Source organism: Chrysemys picta, chromosome 13 (assembly GCF_011386835.1).
Source record: "Chrysemys picta bellii isolate R12L10 chromosome 13, ASM1138683v2, whole genome shotgun sequence".
Taxonomy (NCBI): Eukaryota; Metazoa; Chordata; order Testudines; family Emydidae; genus Chrysemys; species Chrysemys picta.
This window is the reverse complement of record NC_088803.1, coordinates 53,417,862-53,444,008: the sequence shown is the minus strand read 5'-3', so window position 1 is coordinate 53,444,008 and position 26,147 is coordinate 53,417,862. Positions and strand designations below refer to the sequence as shown.

Sequence of the window (26,147 nt, the reverse complement as noted above, 5' to 3'; positions counted from 1 at the left end):
AAGGCTCCCCAGGACCCACAGAGCCAGGGCACAGCGAGGGATTGCCAGGCTCGCAAGAAAAACAAGCTAGTCTTACGCAGTCACTCATTTAACCTCAACGCCTTCCAGTCCCGCAGCCAGGGAGCAAGGGGGCCGGGGCTGCACTTACTTCTCCAGGACCTTCAGCTGGTCTCCTTTTTTGAAGCTCAGGTCCTCATTGTGTATCGCTTCATAGTCATACAGGGCCAGGACGATGGAGTCATCAGAGCCTGCAGGGCAGAACACACACCCCGTCCCTCAGAATGGCAGAAGAGCTTCTCCTGGGCACGGGCAGCGGGAAGCAATTGACTCAGACACGAGACATCCTCACCCCTCTCTGTCCACAGGTCACGGGGACCCCTCCATTATTCCAGTGGATCCTTCACCCAGAGGGAGCACTGGCTGTGCATGCACAATTAGTCCTGGCTGACCCCACACTGTTTCCCCTGATGGATTCCAACCCTGACTTGCCAGGATCAGGCCCCTCTGGTGGGTCCTTCTCTATTCACCCAGCCAACCCTGTTAGAATAGTGGAGTCCCCTCCACTCCAATAGAAAACAAAGCCAACAGCAAAGCGCTCGTCTCCCTCACACTAACGTACACACTCACGCCTCCCCTCCCAACACACAAACACACTGGTGCACAGCAGGGACTGCAGACCTGGGGGAGGTTCCGTGGGGGGGGGGGGGTAACGATTTATGGACTTGTCTGTTTTCAGGTTTTTGATGAGCTTGGGACATGCCTGAGCATCCAGAGGCATCACACTGAGACCATTACAGTCGCTGGCACCCAGGACCCAAGTGGAATCTGAACTCAGGTTCCCAAAGGTGAAAGGCTGGTGTATTACATGCAACGCTCAGACATCTCGTACTAGGGAAGGGTCCAACCGGGGCACCGGAACAGATCCTCTGCTCTGGGGGAGTTTGAACCAGATCTAAAGGCTGCAGCTCACATTCATCTCCAATGCTCGCTCCTAACAGAGCTGCCGGCAGATCAAATTTTATACATACCATTCGCTGGGTGCGGCTGAGTCGCGCTGGAGGCATTATTGCCCTGGAAAGCAAGACGGGGGGGAACGGTTAGAGTATGAAGTCCCCAGACATCACACAGACCAATCACTCCCCTGCGGAATGGAGATGGGCCGTGGACAGCCCTGGAGACCACGTGGAGAGGTCATACGGGGGGAGACTGGGCTCAGCAGAGCTGGGAGTTGCACCATGAAAGTCTGGATGGACAGTGGGATGGAGCACACGCTCCTGTGGGGTGCCACAGCCCATTATGGATGACGAACTCCTGCAATATTTATTTTCTCTCTTTAACCCATTCACTGCTGACCTCTAGTGGAACCATGACCTTCATCTCCTCCTCCTCTTCCTCCCTCTCAAGTGTCTTCCTCCTTCTCTGACCCCTTTCTCTCTTTTTCATTCTCCATTAGCTTCTTCATTTCCATCAGCTTACCCTCTTGCCCGACCCCGGGAAGGATTGCAATGCATTTGCATTCCCAACCCAGAACAAACCAGCATTACCCCCAAGCCACAGGCACCGTGACGGGTGACAAGTAGACTCCTGCTGGTGTGCTGGTCCCAGATGCCCCAAGAGCAGGTTGTCCTACTGCCTACGTCAAATCCAAACAGAAACATTGGCTGGTTGGGGGGGGAAGAGGTTCCGTAGCTCCCTTTTCTCTCTTCTAATGGCTGGATCTTGCACCTCATTTACCTTTGCCCCTGGCCTTGACCCATCGGTAAATACAACAGCAGCAGTGACCTTCCCTAGCGCTCAGAAAGAAATTTCCACTGACATTCCCACTTACTTTCTTGTTAGTGGATGTAGGGTCTTTCACGTAGTGGGGCTGCAGGAAATTAGGGCTAGAATCAGCTTTGAAGTCCTTGCCGTGCACTCTGGCATCCTTGGATTTCACACAGCCCATCCTGCAGCAGAAAGAAGAGAAATAGAGTTTCACCGGCTCAGTGCTGCACAGAAAGGAAATAACTTTAACACTGACAAACCCATGTTCACGCCTACACAGCCATCAGACCCCCACTCATCTAGCCTGCTCGGTCACCAGCAGCGGCCAGTGCCAAGTGCTGGAATCCTACAATGAACAGCAAAACCAGCCCAGAGGAAAATCTCTCCCTAACCCCAGGTAGTTCGCGGTTGGCTTACATCATACAGCAGGAGTATTATCACGACTCCCTCCAAAGGAGCCCAAAGACGGTAGAAACTTCCCAAAAGGGAAGGAATCCTGACCCCAAGGAGCTTACAAAATATCATTAGACAGGGGGAGGCGTGAGGGGTCTTGGCAGGAGGATATTGTGGTTACTCAGGAAGGGCTAGACCATCATGGTGAAACTAGGAGATGTTTTTAGATTTGTTTTATTCAGAGAAAAGAGAGGTCTGAGTAGGTGAATTTCACGAGGGCATCGCAGCGGAGAGGGGCCTGAAGGAAGGACATGATTGAGGAGAACTGGGGACCTTTCAGACCGAGCGTCCCATGCCGAGGGACAACAGAAGGCACCCGGAGACAGCTGGGGGAGAAGTGACAAAAGGCCAACACCACTGGCAGTGCAGGGGAGGCGAGGAGTGAGGACATCCCGTTTCTCACAGTTCTGGCTCACAGCCCTAGCAGTATGCTCCCAGACATGGCCACTGGCACCGCCCACTTGGGAGGATCTTTGGGGACCGAGATACCAACCACCAGGGCTGGCTCTGGGTTTTTTGCCGTCCCAGGCAAAAAAGCCTCCCGCCGCCCCCCACCCCCTGGCGGGGAGCGCAGCAGGGGAGGGCGGCGAGCCCAGCCGCGGCCCCGCTCTCCCCGACCGGCCGGAGCGCCGGGGGGAGGGCGACGAGCCCGGCCACGGCCTCGCTCTCCCCAGCTGGCCGCAGCGCCGAGGGGAGGGCGGCGAGCCCGGTCGCGGCCCCGCTCTGGGGCCGGAGCGCCGCCGGGGGCCCCCAACAACCCCAGTATGTTTAAAAAAAAAACAAAAAAAACCACACCAACCCTGAGCGCCGCCCCCCTCCAGGTGCCGCCCCAAGCACATGCTTGGTAGGCTGGTGCCTGGAGCCGGCCCTGCCAACCACGGGCCAAACACCGGGGCCTGTACTCAGACAAGACTCCCACCAGCCCAGATCCTGAGCCCTGCTGGGCAGCCACAGTCCCTATCAGCTTTCAGTGGGAATCGCAATCGCACAGCACCGCTGCAGCCGCGGCCCACTGACTTCAGTGCGAGTTCCCCTCAGCGAAGGCGGCAGGACTTGGCCAGATAATGATAATCCTTGTTAAAAAAGAGAAGTCTTTGTGGTGGCCAAAGCACCCTCCAAACACTAGTGAATCTGCACCCCTGCGAGGGAGGGAAGGACATACACACCGATGGCCTGGTGAACACTCCAACACCCACAAGAGTAACAGGTGTTCAGCACCCTGGAAAATGAGTCCGCCAGTCACCGGCTCTGCCGCACGCGTCCCCCTTGCAGTAGTGCCTGTGCTCAACCCTGCTCAGCAAACTGCATGGGACTTTCTGGGCCTCAGAGTCCGGGGAAGGCAAAACGGTGTTCCCTGTCTTTTGTTCATCCAAGCCTTCCCCATGACTGTACTGCCTTACTCCAGGCTCACTGCTGTATGCTCAGCGTTTTCATCTCGCTTGGCCTGCATGCTATTTTTGAATCATATTTCATCAAAAACAGCCGCGTTGTGGCTGTGATCGCAGGCTTGAGGCGGTAGAGTAGCTGATTAACTGCGTTTTAAATAGACATAGGGCCTGAACCACAGAATTCAGATGCAGGCCAAGATGTCCCCACACTTCAAGGACTTTCACACCAAGGGGTCAGCGTTGGTCTATTTGCGCAATGGTGCTGGATCTAAAATTTGCATCAAAACCAGTGATTGGGGGCTTGCTTAAAAAGAAAACCCCAATGTAAAAATGTCATTAAGGTTTCATGTCCCTCCTGCCCTCACCTGCAAGGTCTTTCCACAAGTCAGGATTTACAGGCGTCGTGTTGGAAGAACGGGGGTCCAGCAGGACTACCACCACAGGAGTGACATTGTGGAACAGCCTTCCAAGGGGAGCAGGGGGGGCATAAAACCTAACTTGTGATAAGACTGAGCTTGATAAGATTATGGTGGGGATGGTATGATGAGATGGGCCACATGCCATTGCAGGCAACCTGTGACTGCTAGTAGCAAATACCCCCAATGGCTGGAGATGGGGAGGGCTCGTAGTTACCACAGGGAATTCTTTCCCAGGTGTCTGACTGCCGGGTCTTGGCTGACAGGCTCAGGGTCCAACTGACGGCCATATTTGGGGTGAGGAAGGAATTTCCCCCCAGTTCAGACTGGCAGAGACCCTGGGGGTTTTCACCTTCCTCTGCAGCATGAGGCCTGGGTCACTTGCAAGTTTAAACTAAGTTAGAGTAAATGGTGGATTCTCTGTAACTTGAAATCTTTAAACCATGATTTGAGGCCTTCAGTGACTCAGCCAGAGGTCAGGGGTCAGTGACAGGAGAGAATGGGTGAGGTTCTTTGGCCTGCGATATGCAGGAGGTCAGACTAGATGATCACAATGGTCCGTTCTGGCCTTAAAATCTACCCCAGTTGTGAGCTCAAAGGTTGGAAAGCAGGTGAAGGTTTCTAAGCTGTCACAAGGACTGTAACCAGAAGGGGAGCAAACAGGAGATTAGTTCTAACACAGCGATCCCCTGCCACCATGTAAGCACCGTGTTAAGATCGTGACTGGTAAACAGAAGAACAACAGAACCGGAAATCAATGGCCCCAAAATGGCACATCAGATATAAGTCCTAATTGGGGGACAAAATAATGAGGTGATGGGCTATTCCACCCATTACTCCCTTTTGGGGGCTGTGAAAAGACACTTTGGGGAGGACCAAAATGAGAAGGGTAGACTGAAGGCACCATCTTCACCATCATGACTGCTACCCTCACAATCTCCTGGGACCCCCAAATCCTCTGATGACATTGCCACCTCCCACAGCTCCCACTAAATCCCGAGCACCACTTGGAACGTGAGCAGCGCTCGAGTCAGGCCAGAATGCTGTTCCGGTACCTTTTTTTTTTTTTTCCTTTAAGAGCCGGAACGGCGTTCTGGGACTTCTGCTGGTCCTCAGCTAGGCAGGTCCTTTCCCCTCCCCAGCAGGGGAGCAAGGGAGCTGGAGGCACCAGGAGCCTGGGCATGTTGGGAGCCAGGTAGCAGGGCCACCCAGAGAGCAGCACACCATCCCCAGACCCTCTCTGCTCCCTCCAGGAGCCTCCCGCTGCCCTGCAGTGGAGCGGTTATTTATTGGTTTAGGACTGGTGCATGGAATGTGAGACTGGGTTCCTGCTGCCACCCCTTCCTCCTGTGGCCTTTTCCTTCCCCACTTGATTTCTTCTCCTTCCTCTCTCTCTCCTTTTGCCTTCTGTTTAATGGAGTCTGGCTCAGCCCAGCCAAAACAACTGCATTTTTTGCAACACTGCTGCGAGCCTGGGACCAGCGGAGCTAAAAGCAGTGCCCTCAACAGCCTGGCATTGGTACAAGTTTGCCAGGTCTCCAAGTGGCTGTTAAGACCATGTGCTGGGCCAGTGTTCTCTAGCCGCGAGATTGCAAGTAAGAGTCTGCACTGGAGACAGACGTTACGTTTTCTGTCTTTCCTGTTCTGATCTCTCCACTCTTGTGTGTTTGTCTTGTTTTATCTTGCAGGAAACGGGGCCGGACTTTAACAGCAGCAGCAGCTCCAGACCATTTCAACTCCCTGTTTCTCTTTTGCCCAGGAAGGACTCAGAGTGGTAGTCGTGTGAGTCTGTATCAGCAAAAACAACGAGGAATCCTTGGGGCACCTTGGAGACTAACACGTGTATTTGGGCATAAGCTTTCGTGGGCTAAAACCCACTGCATCGGATGCAATTTGTTAGGGTGCCACAAGGACTCCTCGTTGTTTTTCCAGAAAGGACGGTTATTACCATCTTTAAACAAAAAAACCAGCTGTCAGACGGGGGTTTCCTTATGAAAACTCTCTACAGCTAATGGAAACAAGGGATATTGTTAAAATGAAACTTTGCTTAATACTTTACATGTCAAATGCTTTGTTTTCCCTGCTTCTCGGTATCCTTAATAAAAGATTATAAAGATTTTTAACACTGTGTTTGTCTTGGGGCTAAGCAGCCTGAGATCATCGTACTTGAAACCTCAAGCCGTGTTTAACTGTGTAGCATTGTACAGTGACTGGATCATGTTAACACCTTTGACTCTCTGGGCCCATTTATTCCATCACAATTAGCACAACAGTAGACAATTGCTGGGGGGGGGGGGAGGGGGGAGAACCAGACACAAGAAGGGAGAAAGTCACTCCGACAGCCAGCTACTCTGGTGAGCTCTGCCCATTGCCGTTCCCTCTGTTGAGAGCTGTCGTATGCACCCAGAACAAGATTCCCAGTGTACCCCTGCCCGCCGCGGCACTGCCAGAGTGACACAAAACAATATGGGCACATTGGTGACTGAGGCCCTGAGAATTACAGGAATGGCAGCCACACAGCATAAGGGGTGGAACTAAGGGCAAATTATAACGCAGACACAGAAATCTCTTAACGGGCACATGTAGTATCTGCTCCTATGAGCAGACTCCTGCCCCCCCCCCCCCCCCCCCCCAGTGAAACACCATACAAGGAATTAAAAGAAAAAAGGAATGGGGGAGAGGGGGGAATATATGGAGTACTCCCAGGGCTGAGGGAGTTCAGTGTGGGGTTGATGGGAGATGCAGGTTGGGGGAGCCCATCACATGATCTGAATTTGCCAAAGGTGAAGGACTTCTGGAGAAAAATCACAGAAGCAAGATGGAAACGACCCATGAGATCATGTCCCCAATTGCACATTCTCTAGGGCTCTGTCCAGCCTGTAGTTCTGAACATTCCAAGTGACGGAGCTTCCGCCACCTTCCTTGGGAGACTATTCCACTGCCTCAGGGAGCAATTCCTAACATTCACCTTCACTTAACCTCTCTAACTCTCATCCCATTCCTCCTCATGCTAGTCCCTTGCGCTGCCCCACGGCACCCTCCCCACCCCCGCCGTTTCTGGGTTCCTCATTGTCCTCTTACGTACTGAGAGAAGTGTGGCAGCTGCCACCCCTCACTGGGCTTTTCAAAGTTCCCTGCAAAAGGTCAGTGAACCTTTAAAGTGTCAGCAGTGAACGGGCCACAAGAAGCAGAGACAGCGGAAAAAGCAGCTTCCTGGTGTCCTGTGGAGACCCCACTCAGAACGAGAGAAAGGAGGTGCTTGGTGCTGCAGATGGAAAGGGAAGAGAACCACAGCATAAGCAAGAGACGCCGTGTAACTGACAGCACGCACTGAACTCCTCCCGCCATGATGGAGACCAGGAGGGGGTGAGCAATGCGAAAGGGGGTTCTTTCACCAAGAGAGAAGTACAGCAAGAACTCCCTTGGCTCCCAGCAGGAGCACCTCTCAGGATAGGGCCGCTACCTAAGCCACAGGCGAGGCTGTGAACAGCAACCTAAGAGACATTTGAAACCAGTTCTCCATTTTGGAAGGAACCTTGTAGCCTGCCCAGAGAGATAACCGCATTTCTCCAAACAGCAGAGAGAATCAGGCCCTTCCTCCCTCCCCAAGATCTGTTCTAGGGCTCCTCTACTCTGCCAGTACCAACCTCCTCAGAATCCAGGAGAACGTGCCCTCTCCAATCAGTGGTGCTGGAACTAGGGGTGCTACCACACCCCCTAGGTTGAAGTACTAATAACCAACACCACATACATGGTTTCCATCAGCAGCACCGCCCACTATAAAAATTGTTCCAGCCCCCCGTCCCCAATAGATGCTCCCCTCCATTGCAATACACTGCTCCCTTGTAACACAGGTCTCCTACCACGGGGCTGCAAAGAGCCCTTCCAATGAGCTGTCGGGCACCTCATTTCTCAGGTGGAGCTACCAGACGGATAGACACTTGCCACGAACTTTATGAAGACCCCTTTGGGCCCCCTACATTGGGCTGGGGGCAAAGCACTGAGCAGCAATACAGCAATAACTGTCTATAAAGGGAATATAAAGTCCCAGCAGAGGGCTTTAGAACAGGGCAGAGTCCTGGCCTTGATGGCTCATTCTGACTGGGTGTCTGCAGCCTCTGAAGTCCTTACTCAAGGAGTCGGTGGGAGTTTTTTGGGATACCCCAACCGGTGGGTTTGGCCCTGTGAGTTTTATGCAGTTAGAAAGTACTAAATGTTTGCTTTGTAACTCTCAGTAGTAGCATGGATAGCATCTTCCCGATTGCCCTAAGACAGTGGTTTTCAACCTGTGGTCCGCTGGCCCCTGCGGATCCACAGACTATGTCTAAGATTTCCAGTGGCTTCTGCACCTCCATTTGAAATGTTTTAGGGGTTGGCAAATGAGAAAAGATTGAAAACCCCTGGGCTAGAAATCTGCTTACTAGAGACTCTATTTTTACTTTACTGTTTTCTTTCATCTCCACTCTCAACTTGTTTGGGTGCATTTAGTGTCAGCAAAAGGGTTCAGATTAACAGGCCCAGAGATGGAAGGACTGTTCTATCCATAGAACAGGTCCAGCATGCAAGGACCGTGCAAGCTTCCCCCATACACCACTCAGCCAACAGGGCACAGGCCTGTTCAATACAACACTTCTGTGTCAAGACAGAACTACTAGGAACTGGACTGAGAGCTTCCTTCCCTTCGTTTTACCATTGTAGGACTTTTCTCTGGGTCCATTTTCATAATAAATGAGGGGTATTTAAAGGTGCCCCTTCTCCATATTGCTGTCTAGAAGCAGGGATGTTATGACACAGTACTATGAGTTAGCATTATATTTTTGAAAGCTCAGCCTCCCCTTTCTAGAGGCTCAAAATGGTGAGAGCAAATATTTGGAGATGGATGGCTCGCAAATCCTGTAGTTAGCTGTCCAGCGGCTAACTTCTGCAGGTGACAGTCACTAAACTGGGGGGGGGGAAATTAGAGTACAATTTTGCAGATGCAAATTGCACCTCCAAATAGGGAGGCCAGGCTGCACTCCTGCTGTAAATGTGGGGCTTAATTTGGTCTGGTTATGTGAAGAAGAGGTCTGGGTCTGGAACAGCTATCGTTGCTGGAATGGATAGTCATTGTACTGGAAGTCCAGATCTAGTGACTGTCACATGGCCCCAGCCTGAGATGCTGCCTTCACCATGAGCAAGGGCCTGAGAGGGAGAGGATACAAGACACGTTCGAATTACATTTCTTTCTGGAGGAGGAGAGGGAAAGAGCTGTTGTGCACCTCATTTTTCAAAGTCACCACAAGGTGTGAAACACCAGAGGCCAAATTCATTGCCGCGTCACTGAACTGAAGTCAGTAGTTCAAGGACGAAATTATCCCCAGACCTGTAGCAATAACAGAAACCCCAGGTGACGTAACAACACTGCCTGCCTCAGAGTGCAGGAACGGAGCTCCAGTTGTAGATTTGGGGCACTGGACACTGGAGGAGTGGCGCTGGTTGTAAGCGGGGAGGGTTGTCATTAAGAGTTGCCAGTACCTAGCTCTCAGCAGTTGCACGCAGATCAGCAATTTTTAAGGGGAACTGAACTCATGTGTCAACATTTCAGCTATTTCATTTCACACATAGAAAAAAACCCAACCATACCTCAATGTTGATAACTTCAGTTCCTTCTCCGCAAACCGGCAATGACCTTCAGTTCCTGAAAAAAAGACCACACCATATAAAAGTCAACCTTCAGTTCTTTAATTCATAAATAACCTTCCAACAGCTCCAGGTGGTCTATTTGCAGGCACCCAAATAGACAGTGTTTGTGTCTGCACATTCCCAGGCACAATCTTTACTAAAGTGGATTGAAGGGAAGGGGATAGAAGTCTGCCCTGAGGACAGGTTATCCCATCATTGCCCTGAACCATTTCTTGCCCCTGACTTTGCAGAAGCTGGTAGTGGTCAGGAGTGGAGACAGGATAACGTTAGAGCAGCCCTCACCTGCTCCCATCTAGCAATTCCTCTGTTCCTACACCGCTACCCTTTGCAAACCCCCGCGCTGGGACCCACCCACAGCTCTGCTAAACTGCTCGGCACTCACAGAGCTGCTTTTCCTTTCCAAAGCACTTTCCAAACATTAAAGAATGACTCTGCACACCAGCCTGGCCAGACGCTTGGGTGACTTTGGGCTCAGCTGAGCCCAACCTGCAGCCCAGAGCATCGCACCGCGGTGCAACCAGCTCCCTTGCAGAGCTCGCTGCCTGCCCACGCGGCGGGTGGGACGCACCTCCCAGCCCGGCCAGGGGCTCGCTGGTAGAGCCGGGGGTTCGCGCACCGCAGCCGGGGCGCCCAGGCACGGTCTGCGCCCTCTCCGGGTCCCACCCACGGCAACTCCGGAGCGTGGTGCCCGGGCTCTGGGGCCGGCACGAATCCTGCAGAGACCCCGGCTCCAGCCCCCTGCTCCTTCCCCGGGGCCCCACCGAGCGCGGCTGGCCGCCCGTCGGGGCGGGGTCCCGGGCTCCCCTGCTCACCCCCTGCTGCAGCCCGGCGATCTCACCAGCAGCCGCGGGTCCGCCTGGGGATCAGCCCCCCGCCTGCTGCATGTCCCTCCGCGGAGCCCCAGGCGACGGGCTCCTTCGGGCTGGGAGCCCCCGCTGCTCCCCGGGTCCGGGTCCGGGAGTCAGGCTGCCGGCTCCCGCGCCTGCCCGGGGCCGCTCTGCCCTGAACCGGCTGCTAAGTGGCGAGCAAACCATGCCCCCGCCCTCAGGAGCCGATTCTGAGCGCCCCCCCATCCCATGCCCCGCCCATACAACTGAGGCCCCGCCCACCACCACCACATGCCCCGCCCACATACTTTTAACCCTGCCCACTATCCGTTTGGCCTCTGCCGAGCCCTCCTACTCCGATTCCATTCCAGCCACCTTTGTCTGCCTCAGGGCCCCTGCTCCTACAGCCATCATCTCTTACCAGCAAAGATTATGTGTCTTCTCAGGTGGACTTTGGCCCCTTCCCCTCCGGGAGCTGGTTATCACTACTAGCCCTCAAAGACACTGGGCCTGGCTCCCCGCTCCCTGATGCTAGTTTATGCCAGTGTAATGCCCCTGAAGTCAACAGAAGGACCTCGGTGTAGGACCCGTAACGGCTTCATGTCTAGGCTGAGCAGCCGCAGGAGAGCTTGCGCCATGCGGGGAGGAGAGCAGGGTGCACCGTAGGCTGGTGGGAAGAGGCAGAGGGCGCACTGTGAGACTCCACAGGCCTCTCGCGCTATGACAATTTTGGTGAGAGAAATTTCAAACAAAAAACTCCCAAGTGAGATTTAAGAAAATACGGCAGCACCCTAGCAATGACACCACCGGCTGTTCCAGCAAGACTTTGCCCTTCTCTGGCTTCCATCATCTCAGGACCTTGCTGTGCTCTACAAACCTCAATGAGTTCCATGCGAGGCTTTAAAAATTACCTTAAAAATGAACCCCAAGTGAATGACACTTGCCAGCTCCGTGTGGCCTTCACTTTGGCTATTAACTCAACACACACACACACAAACCACTCCAAGAAGAAACCACCTCCAGGCCCACAGCCAGAGGGTTGGTTTGGAGCCAGAGCCTAGGCATTCCTAATCACTCACAGAGTCAGAGAATAATAAATGCAGAACAAGAGACACTCCTTCCCATCTGTCCCTCTCTGATTTATTGGGGAACGTCATAACGTCCCACTCCCAACCAGAGCTCCCATCTCCCTAAAGGGAGCCAAGCCCTATGGTGTGAATGGGACGTGGGAGCATGGCGTTAGCCAGGATCAGCGCATTGCAGAAGCTGTACCAGTAACCAATTCTTGAGAGAATGTATTTTCATATTTATGATGTAGTCACAATATAATTTGCATGTATATACTAGGAATTCTCATGGGCTTCCTTGGATTGTAACCACACAAAACAAACATAATGGAGAGAAATATCCCTGCTCACTCCTGCAGGGGTCTCCTCCCCGCTGCTCACCCTCCCTTTAAAAAAAAAATAATAATAATGGAGATATCCTATCTCCTAGAACTGGAAGGGACCTTGAAAGGTCATTGAGTCCAGCCCCCTGCTTTCACTAGCAGGACCAAGTACTGATTTTGCCCCAGATCCCTAAGTGGCCCCCTACAAGGATTGAACTCACAACCCTGGGTTTAGCAGGCCAATGCTCAAACCACTGAGCTATCCCTCCCCCCCTTTGTGAACTTAATGAAGCTGATTTGGCCCCTCTGATCCGAATGTTCACATGACTCTCACAGCCACATCCGATATGAATCCCATGGTGAGCCCAAGCTCCTGGACATCGCCATATCGACCCCCAAACTGTTGTGTCAGCCCACTAACAGCCAGAGTCTTGGGCCCAAAGAGGTTCATTTTGTGCAAGACCATCATCCAGGGCTTGACTCTCCATTGCCTTTCTCCCTGTGTTGTCACCGAGATCTGTGAAAGTGGATTTAAAATGTTACCATTCTGCTCTGGCAATGGGGCATCAGACTCCCCAATACGTGCATTATCTGTGGAGTTACTCTGGATTTACACCCGTGCAACGGAGATCAGAATCTGACCTATAGTCCACTTTGATGAAAACCCCTTTTGCATCATCGGAAAATAATGTTATCTCTTGACATCAAAGGTCAGCAGCATTTCACTGGGGCAGTTTCTAGAGATTGAACAATGATGGCTGATAGATTGGTTCTTCCGAGCAAAATTAAGGAACTTGTTGTATGACAACACCTCAAGTTCCTTCTTAGTTATTGGAAGTGACCCAGAATGCAATGTTAATTGCAAGGAACAGGAACAGAAACAGTCCATTCTATGTCTCTGAGAACCCCAGCATCTCTCCCTAAGCATCTCGTTTGCTCTCTCCATTTCTGTCTCTCTAAATACAAGAGAGACAAGCTACATGAGGTAATGTCTTTTATTGGATGAACTTTTAGTGAAAGACACAAGAGTATAACAGCTCTCTCTCTCTTTGGGGTTCTTAGCAGCAGTGAATTGCACTGCCTATTATTAGGTTGCCTGACACTTCCCACTACAAAACCCTGTTTTCAGTTGCTTACAACTTCGCCAAACTTTAACTGCTCAGGCTGACATTTTCCATTCTGGATGTCTGACTTTTTTTTTATTTCTGCCAAAACAGTTTGGCCATTTCTGAGAACGAGGCTGGCTAAGGGGAAAATGCGTTAAAAAATTCTGGTGAGTTTTTCTTTGAACGGCCCTAGCACCGCCATGCATTGGAGCAGGGACTTGAAATTTGGCTGGGGTAGATTTTGTGTTAGGGATGTTCCTTTTACCATCCCCATGAAAATCTGCCCAGATTTGGCCAAGCTATAAGCCTTGGAAAAATTGCAGTTTGCACATGCTTGGTAGAGCCTTCTTCAGTTTTAGCAACTAAAATCTTGGAAGAGTCCATCCTCACTGAGCACACTCCATCCTCTCACAGCTCCAGGGCTGACCAGACTTTGTCTGCACCATCCCCACAGAACATGTTCTCTATAGCCCAGGGCTACAGGGGAGAAGCTGGTCTTTCCCTGTAATGGCTGTGCTCTCTCTCTATGCTGGGGTAGGGCTGGGCCCGAGAACTCAGAGCAGGGAACATGTCTTGTCTGTGCTCTCAGTAACCACATGGAGGGCCCTCAGGCAGCATAGAGGAAGAAACTGTCTGATTCGAATGCAGAGGGGATAAAAACCAGACTATAGGGGAGGGAAAGGAGTGGATTGGGATGTGGAGTCTGGGGAGACTGGGACTGGAAGGGGGAGAGAAATTGGGACTGGGACTAGGTGAGCAAGAAGGCTGGGAGGGTGGGGCTGGGAGCCAGGGATGGGTTGGAAGGCTCAGACTAGTTGGGTAAAGAGGCTGGGATGGGGACTCAGGTGGGGAAGGTGCAACTGATTGGGCCAGGAGGGTGGGTGCTGGGGACTGGGAGCCAGTGAGGGAAAGGTGGGAATCTGGGATCCAGTTGGATGGGGGCGGGGATACACTGATCTTGGAGAAGGAGAAGGCGCTGGATTGTGGGGAAAACGGAGACTGTCTGGACAAGAAGACTAGGGCCAGGAACTAATACGGGGGGATGGGGCGGGCCGCAGGAGGCAGATCTGACAAGGAGTTGTGGGTCAGGGGAGAGAACTGGGACTGAGACTCAGACTAGGAGTCATGGAATAGGGAGACTGGAGCAAAGAGCCAGGGAAGGAGGGTGGAGACTGAGATTGGGTGAGGAGTCTAGGGAGGGAGACTAGGACTGGGAGATAGGTTGGGGAGGGGAGAGATGGATTGAACAAGGAGTCAGGAGGGGTGAACTGGGTTGGGACTTGCTGGGCAAAGAGACCTGGATGAGAAGCCTGAGCCCAGGGCAAGAGACAGGATTGGGAGAGGAACATGTTGGAGGGATGAGGCAGAAGGGATCAAGCCTCAGGGAATGGACAAAAGCATCTGTGTGCACTAGAGCACAACCCGCTCCAGAACCTGGAACGGAGCCCGAGATTCCAGAGTCCATTCCTTGGCTATCAGCAAATATCTGTGAAACCCCCTGGCAAAGTGTGTGGCTTATTCCCCTCTAGTGCTGGTCCACCTAGAGGATGCAGCCTACTACTGCTAACAGTTACTCCATTACGTCAAGGGGCAGAGGTCTGAGTGGCTGGATCCAAAGGTTCCAACCCTCCCGATGAACCATGCTGGTGTCATTATGATGCTACATGATGGAATTTCTGAAGTGGGGTTGTTTTTTGTTTTGTTTTTTTTTTTTTTGCTTTGCTGTTAGAAATCTAGAAAATTAGTCCTGGTAATTATGTTAAAAGAACAGTATTAAGGTGCCAAAGTCAAGCACTCAGAAGTAAGGAAATGCTGGAATTCAGGTTGCCGTTGCAACCTTACTTCAGCCCCCTTTTGTGTATCTGCATGATGATACAGTCTTCAATTACATGATCACCTACTATTTTTTGACAGAACCACTGTCTCGTTTGGTGCACAACATGAACTGGCTTTAGAGTTTAGTCAGGGTGGTGTAGTGAATGAGGTGTGGGTTTGAAGGAAGGGAAAGGATGGTCTCATGGCTAAGGCAGATGAATGCTGCCGTGGAGAACTGGATTTTATCCCTGACTCTGCCCCAGAGTTCCTATGTGATGCTGGGTGACAGACAGAACAATTTCCAGCAGTATCTTTGGGGTCCATGGTTTTAAACAAATGGATGATGTCCGATTGTGTTCTTCTCCAAGGGGACGGGCTTCAACAGCTCCTCAAGAACTAAGCACTATGGGTAGTGACTAAGGCAAATCAACCAGGTGGTAACCCCCCTGCCCACACAACAGGTACCGCCTCTTGGGGACGCTTGCCTATACTCGTTCCAACTGGATTCTCCAGACACCAATAGACAAAGAAATGACTTCTGGATAAATAGCCTGAGTATAAACTGGCTCCTGACCTGCTTTCTGATCCAGCAAATGGACAGGACCTTCTGTCCAAGGGGAGTCCCAATCCTGGGGGAAGGGTTGGAAGGATTTTACCTACTAGTGCCCCATAAGACTGATGGGTGACAGCTGGTAAGATTTTTAGCATGCATGTAGATTCTTTTATTGTTTTAATATGTTTTCTCTGTAACACTTTTATCTTAAGAATAATTGTGCTTGCCTAGAAGGAGCTGTGTGGTGACATAAGTGCAGGGAGTTCACTGGGGCACTTGAATTTAATATGTAAATCTATTATAATGTTATTCATATCACAGTGCACTGGCTAGTGTATGTGTGTGCCACTTGCCTCTTCTGGAGAGCATCACAACTGCTCAGCTGCATGTCATATCACCTATAGTGCTAATGGAGAGTCTTCTGTGGCTAAGGGAGCAGGAATCTGTGATGTTGGAGCAGAAGCAGCTGAGTTTTCTCCCCATCCTTGCGGTAAAGCTCTAAATGGTTGAGGTATGCAGTACAGTGACAGCTCTGACTTCACTCATAGCCCTCAGAGAGAAAGCAAAGCAGAGACACTGACCTGTTTGGGCAGCCTGGCTTGCTGGACATAGCACACTGAAGGCAGGGAGCTGTGCAGCGTTCAAATCTTCAGCCAGAAAGGAGATAGAGAAGTGATGGATGGGAAACAGAAACCTTTAAAAGGGTGCCCTCAAGGGATTGCAGAAGGGGAATGGAGTTACACTGAAACTGTGATGCTTACTTAAACCAAGCATTGCCCAGGTGGTCCCTAATTGTGTGCGCCTCATTTTCTGAGTGCACCACCTGAGACCCTGGCGTCTGGTTGGCAGCACTGCTGAGCATTCACAGCTGCGCTGAAATCAATGGGCGCTGGGCTTTGAACATATACAGTGCTATGCAATGCTAAATAGGCTGCAAAATCAGATCCGAGGCCTCTGAATTTGGGTACCCAAAATTAGTGGAAACTTTTCACAATCTCTTCTGTTCTCCATCTGGAAAATGGGGGCGGGAGTCACACCACCCCTTCATCTCATGTGATAATAAATGAATTAGTATTTGTGAAGCACTCACACAGTATAGTGATGAGCACCATAGACAAGGTCTATGAGGTAATTAATAATTCCATCTTCAGAGCGGTGTTTGAATAGGGTGTGGTAGATAAGGGCTGGGGCACACACTGAACAATGAAGATAAAATAAAACGTTGAACTGTTGCTCATTAACTGGCCTGGGCACTGAGTGAGGCAGAGGGCCTGTGGAAAAAAATAGCATGTCATCACATAATTAAAGGCTGTATTGTATTGCATACGCACGGGGGGGGGAGGGGCGCGGGGGGCGAATTAAGGTTGCACTGGCATCCTTAATTCTGGCATTTCCTAAATTTTGAGTGCTTGACTTTGCAACCTTAATTTGTGTGTGTGTCTGTGTGTCTGTGTGTGTGTGAGAGAGAGAGAGAGAGAGAGATTTAATATAGACATTGGAGTTGTGGCATTCCAGCATTCTGAGCCTTTGAAGACCATCACACACTCCCCCTTTTATGATCAGGGTCTATATAAATCACATGCAGTTCTGGGCTTCGTTATACAAACATGTGTAGCTGACGTCCCATTGCCATTTCCAGACTACTCCATGTATTTCTAGCAGGTAATTAGCCACACAAATGGGGGTCAGGTATTTATGACACATTAGACATGTTGCAGTGTGCTGCTTTGGATCCCAAAGTGTGTAAATCCCCAGCCTCACCTCCCTCCTCCCAGCGGGTCCGGGAGAGAAACCTTGTTCATGAGAGGATGGGGGTGCATTATGAATGGGCAGAGGTAATAGGAAGAGATGGTGAGGAATAAAATCCCCAAAGGGAGAATGACACCAGATGGTAAGTGCAATGACCGATTTCTCTCCATCCCAGAAGCTGGGTCCAGGCCCTCCTACTAACTCCTTTATCTCACTGTACATTGTATCCCTGCTGTAGCCAGCTAGGACTTCACAGCTGTCACTGTACTGCACACCTCAACCCTTTGGAGCATCACAGCAATGATATGGAAAGAACTCAGTTGCTTCTGCTCCAATATCACAGAGCCCTGCTTCCTTAGCCACAGAAGACTCTCCATTAGCACTATAGGTGATATGACACACAGCTGAACATTTGTAATTCTCTCCAGAAAAGGCAAATGGCACACATATACACTAGCAAGTGCACTGCAATATGAATAACGTGATAGTAGATTTACGTATTAAATGGCAGTAAACTTTGTCTAAAGAATCCCGGTTTTATGAAAGGACCTCAAATCAGATCAAGTTTTATAAGCCAGTCTGGGCTTGTCCTCAAATCAAGGGCAGCATGAATTTAATATCCTGAGAGTCCTCTAACAGGGGGGCTGCATCCTGCATGGGTAGGTGGATGAATTCTTTGACCTGTCTTTGCCAGCTCCAGTGTCTATGCCCTGCTGGGTCTGGGAACAGGGCACTGGCCTCTGTTCTGTTAGTGACTCTCTGTGGAGCCTCAGCCCCGTCGTTTCACCCCCTATACCTTGGCTTCAGTAAGATGACATTACTCACCTTAGAAAGTGCTCTGAGATCCTCTGATGGCAGGTGCTAAGTATTATTAGTACGATCCAGTGTTTTGTGGTCAAGCTCCCTCCAGAGGTTAGGTGAAGCTGCTAGGCCATGTTCTGGGATTTTAGCAGACTCCTAGCGGGCTGACGAGGTCAGGGCACAATATTCACATAGGACATACAAATATTTCTTTCCATCCGTTAATTTGTGCCCCCGCAGCTCCCCATCCCCCAGCGAGGCAGAGCGCGGAGAGTCTGGGTGAATGAAACAGAAGAGCAACAAGAGACGCACACAGCCCTGCAGAGGATGTCCTGAAACGGGCAGAAGTGCCACCGGAACTGCTCAGAGACTGTTTGTTCTTGCTTAGCTGCACTGGAATGCCCAGCTGGCCCCCTTCCCATCACTGGGGCAGTCACAGGGGTGGAAGAGGAGGGGACAAGGGGAGGTCACTCGTCTGAAGCACAAACTAGCTCACAGTCTCTGGGGAAGAGAAAAGAGGAAATACCTCTGAACTTCCCCTCCCTGCTCTCCAAGCCATGACGCCGGCATTAGGCCATACAGCCCAGATGTTGCTCAGGGGCTTGGGGGTGGAGGGTTTTGTCTGTTTTTCTTCTCTGTCTGATATTTACCTGGCAAACAGTGGTTGGAGCCTTCCTTCACCCGTATCCACAGGGACCAGTTCCACAGTTACCCTGGTTAAAGGTGAGGTGAGTAGAGATGCTCAGACTTGGAGCTGCCATACCAGCACAGGGGTGAAGTGATGGGCCTGGGAACAGTGGTCCATATCAGCATTTGTCGGTTCTTATAACATCCAGCCAGTCGGCAGGAGAAAGTTCAGAAGTTCTGATGGTGTCCCTGCCATGAGGCGCTGTCTCCTGAAATGGCTTCCCATCCTAGTGTGTGCCTCCTTAGAATCTGTTCCCTGCTTGGAAATGGCTAAGGAGCATATCCCTTAGCAGTATTGGAGCCAGACTGGATCAAGCCCTTAATGAACTCTCAGCACCTCCTTCCTCCTCCTAGTTAGCAGTGGCAGTTCTGGGACATATTTGCCCATTGCCAGCATTCTCCATCCCCGTTCCCTTCCCTGGAACAACAGGCAGCAAATTCTGACTGGCCACCTCTCCCATTTGAATGCCTCACTCCTCCTTTCAGACTGCTGAGTATCAACCTGCTCGTGTCTGCAGGGAATGGGCCAGGTCAGGGTCCTGCTGGCGGGAAGACCCCTCTCAGAAGATGTAGGCGATTGCTCCCGGTGACCTTGCGGGTGTGGTTTTTCACCAGGAAGCGTAATTTGATGGCCAAAGGACCTTCATTCTGAGCTACCTTGAGTAAAACCTGAAGGGGCAGCATTTCAGAGCAGGTGGCTAGCTCAGTGCCGGGGGAGGTAGCATGGGAAGAAGTGGTAGGAGGAGCAGCAGCTGGAGGAGGGTATCTGAGTTCAGCCTGAGCTGCTGACAGGCGATGGGTGTTCCCTTCTGCAGCACTGGCTGAAGTGTCATGCAGAGGGAAGATGGTATTTTAGCAGTAAAACCAGAATCGGAAACCTCTGACCAGGGAGGCAGCATGGCCTAGAACAGCAATACTCAGACTGAGGCTTGCAATCCACAAGTGGCTCTTGAATGTGTCTGCTGCAGATCTTTGCAGCACATGATCTCAAAGCAGTGTCTGATTGAATTATTAACCAGTCTAAGGTAGTAACCAATCGGGGTGTTTTTATTATGTTATTAATCAATTGTAGTTGGTAAAATAGTACTGGGTCAGTCATTTTGCTGTGAGAATATAGAGAGAGAGTAACTGAAACAATGAATTCACACTCCTGCGGCTCTTTTGGATACAGTTGATCACTAATTTGGCTCCTGAGCCATTGAGGTCTGAGTATCACTGGTCTAGTGAGTGGGACACTGGCCGGGGGTGTGGAGCCGCTCTAGTGTAATACAATTTGCAGACTCCAGAAGTGAGAGCACAACCCCCAGGACAGACAAGCAGGGAGGGACACACACTTATCTCAGACGGGGGCTTGCTCAAAGTCCTGACACAGTCTAGGGGTCCTTACTGGAAGCTTCCTAGGAGTCCTGAGAATGACACCCAATTTGCATATACGTTTGCATATTTCTTTTTTGTTTTCAATAAATAACTAGATGCCAGCAGGCGTTTCCTGGTATGTTCCTGTGCCTTGCTGGTGACACAAATCGCTGACTGTTAGCACTGAAGAGGAGCACAAAGCTGCAGGCTCATCCAGCGGTCCTCAGGGAAAGTGTAGCTAGGAGGCGGGGCCGCCTTTCAGAGCTCTAGTGTCCACATTTGCCCAGGGCAGACACGCTGGGCACATCTTTCCTAGATGCACGATTGTTTGGACCAAGTATCAGGGGGTAGACGTGTTCGTCTGTGTCCACAAAAACAACGAGGAGTCCGGTGGCACCGTAAAGACTAACAGATTTATTTGGGCATAAACTTTCGTGGGTAAAAAACCCACTTCTTCGGATGCAAAAAAACCCCACTTCTTCGGATTATTTGGACGGTTGTGCTTGTGTCACCGATCTGACCCACTGACAGCTAATATGATGCTGTTCAGGGAATGGGTGACCCTCGGGGGGTCAGCAACCTTCTTGGGCGCTTTTTAAGGTTCCTGTGTATTTACAAATCCTTTCTTCACCTTGTAATTTAAACCCAGGTGTTTTTATGTTCCCAACCATGATTTCAATAAAAACAACCCGATCTCCTAGCTGCTAGACAGCCCGACCTCTGTCTGAGGGAGAGAGAAGCCCCTCTAATCTAGACTGCTTCACGGGGTTCCTGGCGTAGGGTCTGGGAGCTGGCTTTAGCTTTCATTAGGATTTCTCTCTCTCCCCCCACTCCACCTTGTCGCTAAACTCTCTCCTGTGTGGGGCATGAACCCAAGAGCAGCCACGCTCAAGTCACATTTTCAGCCTTACCGTGTTTGAGTGAGTTGGAAGTTAGGCCAGTTAACTGCAGCCCTGGGAGTTCTTAGACTAGCCCAGCCATCTCTTCTTGCCCTGGATGTCAGTAACAGAACTGGTCTCCAGCGAAGAAGCAGGGGCAAGCCAGGGACTTTTAGCACACTGGCAAAGACGGGACCAAGGACTTCCCTTCTGCCGTGCTGAGCTCTGGGCTGTGGGTGCTGGCACTGCTAGGGAGACATTTTCCTGTTATTCTCACACATGGTCTTTGTAAATGCACCAAGATTAGAAAAGGGAACTGGCAGAGCCATGCTCCATGTTAACCCCTTGGGCTGCTGGAGGAAATGGTGCAAACAAGAGAGCTGAAACATGGATGGCCCTCCCGAGATCACCTGGCCAGGGGAACCCCACGCTCTGGGGTGGGCTCTGTGCTCTGCCAGGCAGGACTTTAAGAACTAAAGCAGCTAAAGGCACAAAGGGACAGAGACGCAGATTGGAAGCTCCTTGCAGCAAGGCCCACATTTTTGTTACGTGTGTGTGCAGCACCTGGCCCAGTGGGGCCGCGATCCCTGACGGGGGCCTCAAGGTGCTCCAGCAAGACGCACAGTCAATAACACCAAACAGACCATATCCTGGTCAGCTGTGCACAAGTGAACGTTGCACTTGCAGACTGGAGTGTAACTTGGGGGACGCAGCTGTGATGTGCTGCCTCTGTTGTGGGGGGTGGGGGCAGGGCTGGCTCCAGGCACCAGCCCACCAAGCTTGTGCTTGGGGCAGCACCTGGAGGGGGGCAGCACGGTGCTCTGGCTCTGGCCGCCCGGGAGAGCGGAGCCGCAGTGGGCTCGCCGCCCTCCCCTGGCGCTCTGGCCGCCGGGGAGAGCGGAGCCGTGGTGGGCTCGCCGCCCTCCCCCAGCGCTCTGGCCGCCAGGGAGAGTGTAGCCCCGGCTGGGCTCTCTGCCCTCCTCCCGGCGCTCTGGCCTCCGGGGAGAGCGGAGCCGCGGCGGGCTCTCCGCCCTCCTCCCGGGGCTCCGGCCGGTCGGTGAGAGCGGCTCGCGGCCAGGTTCTCTGCCCTCCCCTGCCGCACTGGGGAGGGGGCGTGGGGGCGGCGGGAGCCTTTTTGCCTGGGGCGGCAAAAAAGCCAAAGCCGGCCCTGGGGCGGGGGGAGAAAGGGGAAGCAGAAAGGCCAATTTCTGATTGCCGTTGCCCTGTTTTCCCTCTGCTCACGCATGGAAGCAGGGCGCGAGAGCTACCAGGAGGCTGGTCTGGGGGGTGCGAGAGCCAGGGATTACCAGCAGCCCCACTCTGCACCAAAGCGCAGGAGAACTTCAGGGTCACGCCAGGGCTGCATGGAGCTTGGGCTGAAAGTTTCCCAGCAGGGCACTAGTGCCCGGGCAGCCCTAAGAGTGGGAGCATGAGCATATAGGCCCCAGGCGTTTTAGCCATGGCGTGGTCTATCCCCACGCGGAGCCCACGTTGTGCTGGAAATGCTGACAGCTGCTTGGGCCCAACTTCCCAGGTCCAACCACTGGACCACGCTGCCTCACACAGATTCATTGGCCAAGAGTGAGTGAGCTCTGCTGATGATGTGCCCAAACCTGTTCCCACAGGAGCTTTTGCCACTGAATTCAGTGGGAGCAGGCGCAGGCCCATAGGGCCTGGGGTGAGAAACCCTCTGCAAATGGGGGACGGCTCTGGCTCTTTGCTGAGCAGGAAGTTGATTTGCAGGGTGGGAACTTCCTTTTGTGAAATGCAAATTACTCCACATCTGTGGCTCTGATGTAATGATCTCTTTGCTTATCAGCCACCATGGGAGACCTCAGCCGGTGGAGAGGAGATGGCCAGCTGCTTACCCACCCTGACTTGTTATCTTGAGTGGGAGGGGCCCTCTGGCACAGCAATAACTCATTTCAGATCAGAAGAGTCCCTGATTCCCACCAGGCCCAGAGCAGCAGAAAGCACTATCCCTGCCAACATGATCGCTTTCTTTGACAGGGTAACAAGCCTTGTGGATAGGGGGAAGCGGTAGACGTGGTATATCTTGACTTCAGTATAGCTTCTGATACTGTCTCGCCTGACCGTCTCATAAACAAAGTAGGGAAATGCAACCTCGATGGAGCTACTATAAGGTGAGTGCAGAACTGGTTGGAAAACCGTTCCCAGAGAGTAGTTATCAGTGGTTCACAGTCATGCTAGAAAGGCATAACAAGTGGGGTCCCACAGGGATCAGTTCTAGGTCCAGTTCTGTTCAATATCTTCATCAATAATTTAGCTAATGGCATAGAGAATATACTTATAAAGTTTGTGGACGATACCAAGCTGGGAGGAGTTGCAAGTGCTTTGGAGAATAGGATTAAACTTCAAAATGATCTGGACAAACTGGAGAAATGGTCTGAAGTCAATAGGATGAAATTCAATAAGGACAAATGCAAAGTACTCCTCTTAGGAAGGAACAATCAGTTGCACACACACAAAATGGGAAATGACTGCCTAGGAAGGAGTACTGCGGAAAAGGATCTGGGGGTTATAGTGGACCACAAGCTAAATACGAGTCAGCAGTGTAACGCTGTTGCAAAAAAAGCAAACATCATTCTGTGATGTATTAGCAGGAGTGTTGTAAGCAAGACACGAGACGCAATTCTTCCGCTCTACTCTGCGCTGATTAGGCCTCAACTGAAGTATTGTGTCTAGTTCTGGGCGCCACATTTCAGGAAAGATGTGGACAAATTGGAGACAGTCCAGAGGAGAACAACCAAAATGATTCAAGGTCTAGAAAACGACCTATGAAGGAAGATTGAAGAAATTGGGTTTGTTTAGTCTGGAAAAGAAAAGACTGAGGGGGGACATGATAACAGTTTTCAAATACATAAAAGGTTGTTACAAGGAGGAGGGAGAAAAATTGTTCTTCTTAACCTCTGAGGATAGTTCAAGAAGCAATGGGCTTAAATTACAGCAAGGGAGGTCTAGGTTGGACATTAGGAAAAACTTCTTAACTGTCAGGGTGGTTAAGCACTGGAATAAATTGCCTAGGGAGGCTGTAGAATCTCCATCATTGGAGATTTTTAAGAGCAGGTTGGACAAACACCTGTCAGGGATGGTCTAGATAATACTTAGTCCGGCCGTGAGTGCAGGGGACTGGACTAGATGACCTCTCAAGGTCCGTTCCTGTTCTATGATTCTATCCCTGCCACCCGCCATGCACTTTGGGGTGAAATGGGAAACAGGATGTCTTCACCGCTCACTGACCATGAGTAACGAGAACTGTTACTGCAGTGTTGCATCCAGCACTGAAAAGTGACTCACTCACATGGGAGAATCCCCTTACTTCCCCCACCACCGCCTCCAAGGCCCCATGTTACAGAGACCCACCCTTTGGCTGAGGTTCCCTCCAGAACTCACCCACATTGCACTGGGCGCTGGCCAGCTAGGATCGCTCTGAGTGACACCGGGCGCTCAGAGCATGTGGTCTCAAGGCCGGCTATCCGGATCTTCCCCATGGCTGCTCTGCATGCAGCCCTCGAGCGGCCCGGCCAGCCCACAAAGGGACACTTGCCAATACAAGAACAGGGTGTGTGGGAGGGTGGCTGGCTGAGAACTTGTCTCCATGATAGTTGCGGGGTAGAACTAGGTGTTAATTTCAATCAATGGAGTTAAACCAACACCAAAGGCCCCAGGGACACGCCTATGAGTGGCTTATTGTGGTTTAAGTTCAGCCTGCTTGTAAGAGATGGAGCTATGATAAATTACCCCACTTCCACACCACAATACAAGCAGCCTTTTACACTGCTGTAACTGTTCCTTTAGAGCCCCATTCAGGTTATGCCCGCGCAATGCTCTCATGCAGACACGCCAAGAGAGGGAGCAGTGCCCTCAAGCGGCTTTCTGAAGCATTAACAATACAAACCAGAGCAGCTTATTGGAATAGCCACATTTCTCTCTTGAATGACTCCGTCTCCAAGGCGGCTCCTGGATTCAGACGCCCAGGAGTCACGCTGCTGAGCCGCACAACCTCCTTTGCTTCTCCTCCTACCTAGGCAGTAAGAGTTCAGGTCGGCAGATTAAGCCCTGCACTGGCAGAGCGAGTGAGCAGATGCTGTGGGACCAGAACCAGGCTCCAAACACCCTCAGAGCTCGGGAAGGGGAGGGACTGTTCAAAAACTGGCTCTGGACTTTGTTGCTTGAGCCCATCTTTGCATTTCCCCCCACTCCACCCACGTGCTCCCTCATTCTGCTGGGTTCCTTGGAAAGGGAGCGTGTTCAGCACACAGCGAACTGTCCACACAGCAAGGGGCTTCACAGCACCAGGTCGATGGGCTCCCTGCAAACAGTCCTCTGGCTCGTCTCCAGGAGGTCAGCAAGCGGCAAGTGTGCACCATTTCAACCTCCGGCTCGAGTCTGGTACAGCAGGGTCTCGATCCGTGGCGGATTCTCTCTCAAGGGACAAACCAATTCCTCTCGCATGGCGGAGAAGAGAAGCCCCAGTGTTGGGGCTTCCACCCCCTAGTGCAGACCATGCCCCTCTCCCCAGGTGGCCTGGGACAGGAATATTTGTTTGGACGCCATTTACTGCTGTGGCTTTGGGCTGCTGGCCCTGTGCAGGCAGGGCCATGTGCCTGGGCTCCGTTAACCAGCTGAGGGCTTGTTAACCGGGAAGCCTTCAGTGCAGCGACTACTGAAAGGAAAACCCCGCCGATGCCTGAGCAGCAAGCCCCCCTTCCACCAGCCCCTCCTGCCACTGAGCCGACACCATGAGACAAGGGACCAGGCCCTGCCCCAGAGTGCAAAGCAGTGCGAGGGAATGGCCCTGGTCCGTGCCAGGATACGCTGCTCTCCCATCTCCTGTCTCGTTTGTGGCTTACCCGCAGCCTCTCACACTGACCGCCCTGCAAAAACTGCTCCTCACGGAGCAAATGCTCTGCTCTCCCGCCCCCTCGGGGCCAGGGCTGGCTCTCAGCGGGTTTCATTCTGTCGGGTCAGGCTGTGCAGATCACAGCAGAGCGGGGGGGGGGGGGGGGGAGGAGTCCCCAGGCCCCCATGACAGAGCCACTCTTTATTCCTTGACACTCCCCCACCCCCTCCTTGGCCAGCAGTGGAGCATTCCCATCAGGTGGCTGCTGTCTGAGATGAGAAGCACAAATCCCAGCTGTCCTCAGCACCCAGAGCTGGGTTCCACGTGGGCCGCCCTGGGCGCTCAGTAACTGGTCAATCACCTTTCTAAGGTTCTCCTTTAACCCCTTCCCTCCTCTACAGACACCTCTGTGGGGCAG

General features: G+C 52.0%; 1 protein-coding gene across 3 annotated transcripts in view; it reads right to left on the bottom strand.

Annotated features, from left to right (window-relative positions):
• The window catches only part of HCK (HCK proto-oncogene, Src family tyrosine kinase), a 31,282-nt gene extending 12,842 nt beyond the window's left edge, over nucleotides 1–18,440 (bottom strand). The window contains exons 1-5 of one of the 3 annotated variants that reach the window (XM_005304882.5): nucleotides 17,969–18,440; nucleotides 9,644–9,698; nucleotides 1,829–1,946; nucleotides 1,029–1,071; nucleotides 149–248 (exon numbers count right to left, since the gene is read on the bottom strand). In XM_005304882.5, the coding sequence (XP_005304939.1) occupies nucleotides 149–248; nucleotides 1,029–1,071; nucleotides 1,829–1,945 (260 nt within the window). In that variant the 5' untranslated portion in view covers nucleotide 1,946; nucleotides 9,644–9,698; nucleotides 17,969–18,440. Of the gene's footprint in view, nucleotides 1–148; nucleotides 249–1,028; nucleotides 1,072–1,828; nucleotides 1,947–9,643; nucleotides 9,699–10,515; nucleotides 10,787–17,968 lie in introns of those variants that run through there. The other 2 variants (XM_024108901.3, XM_008172170.4) reach the window with 2 other exon arrangements.
• Between the last annotated feature and the right edge of the window lie 7,707 nt (nucleotides 18,441–26,147).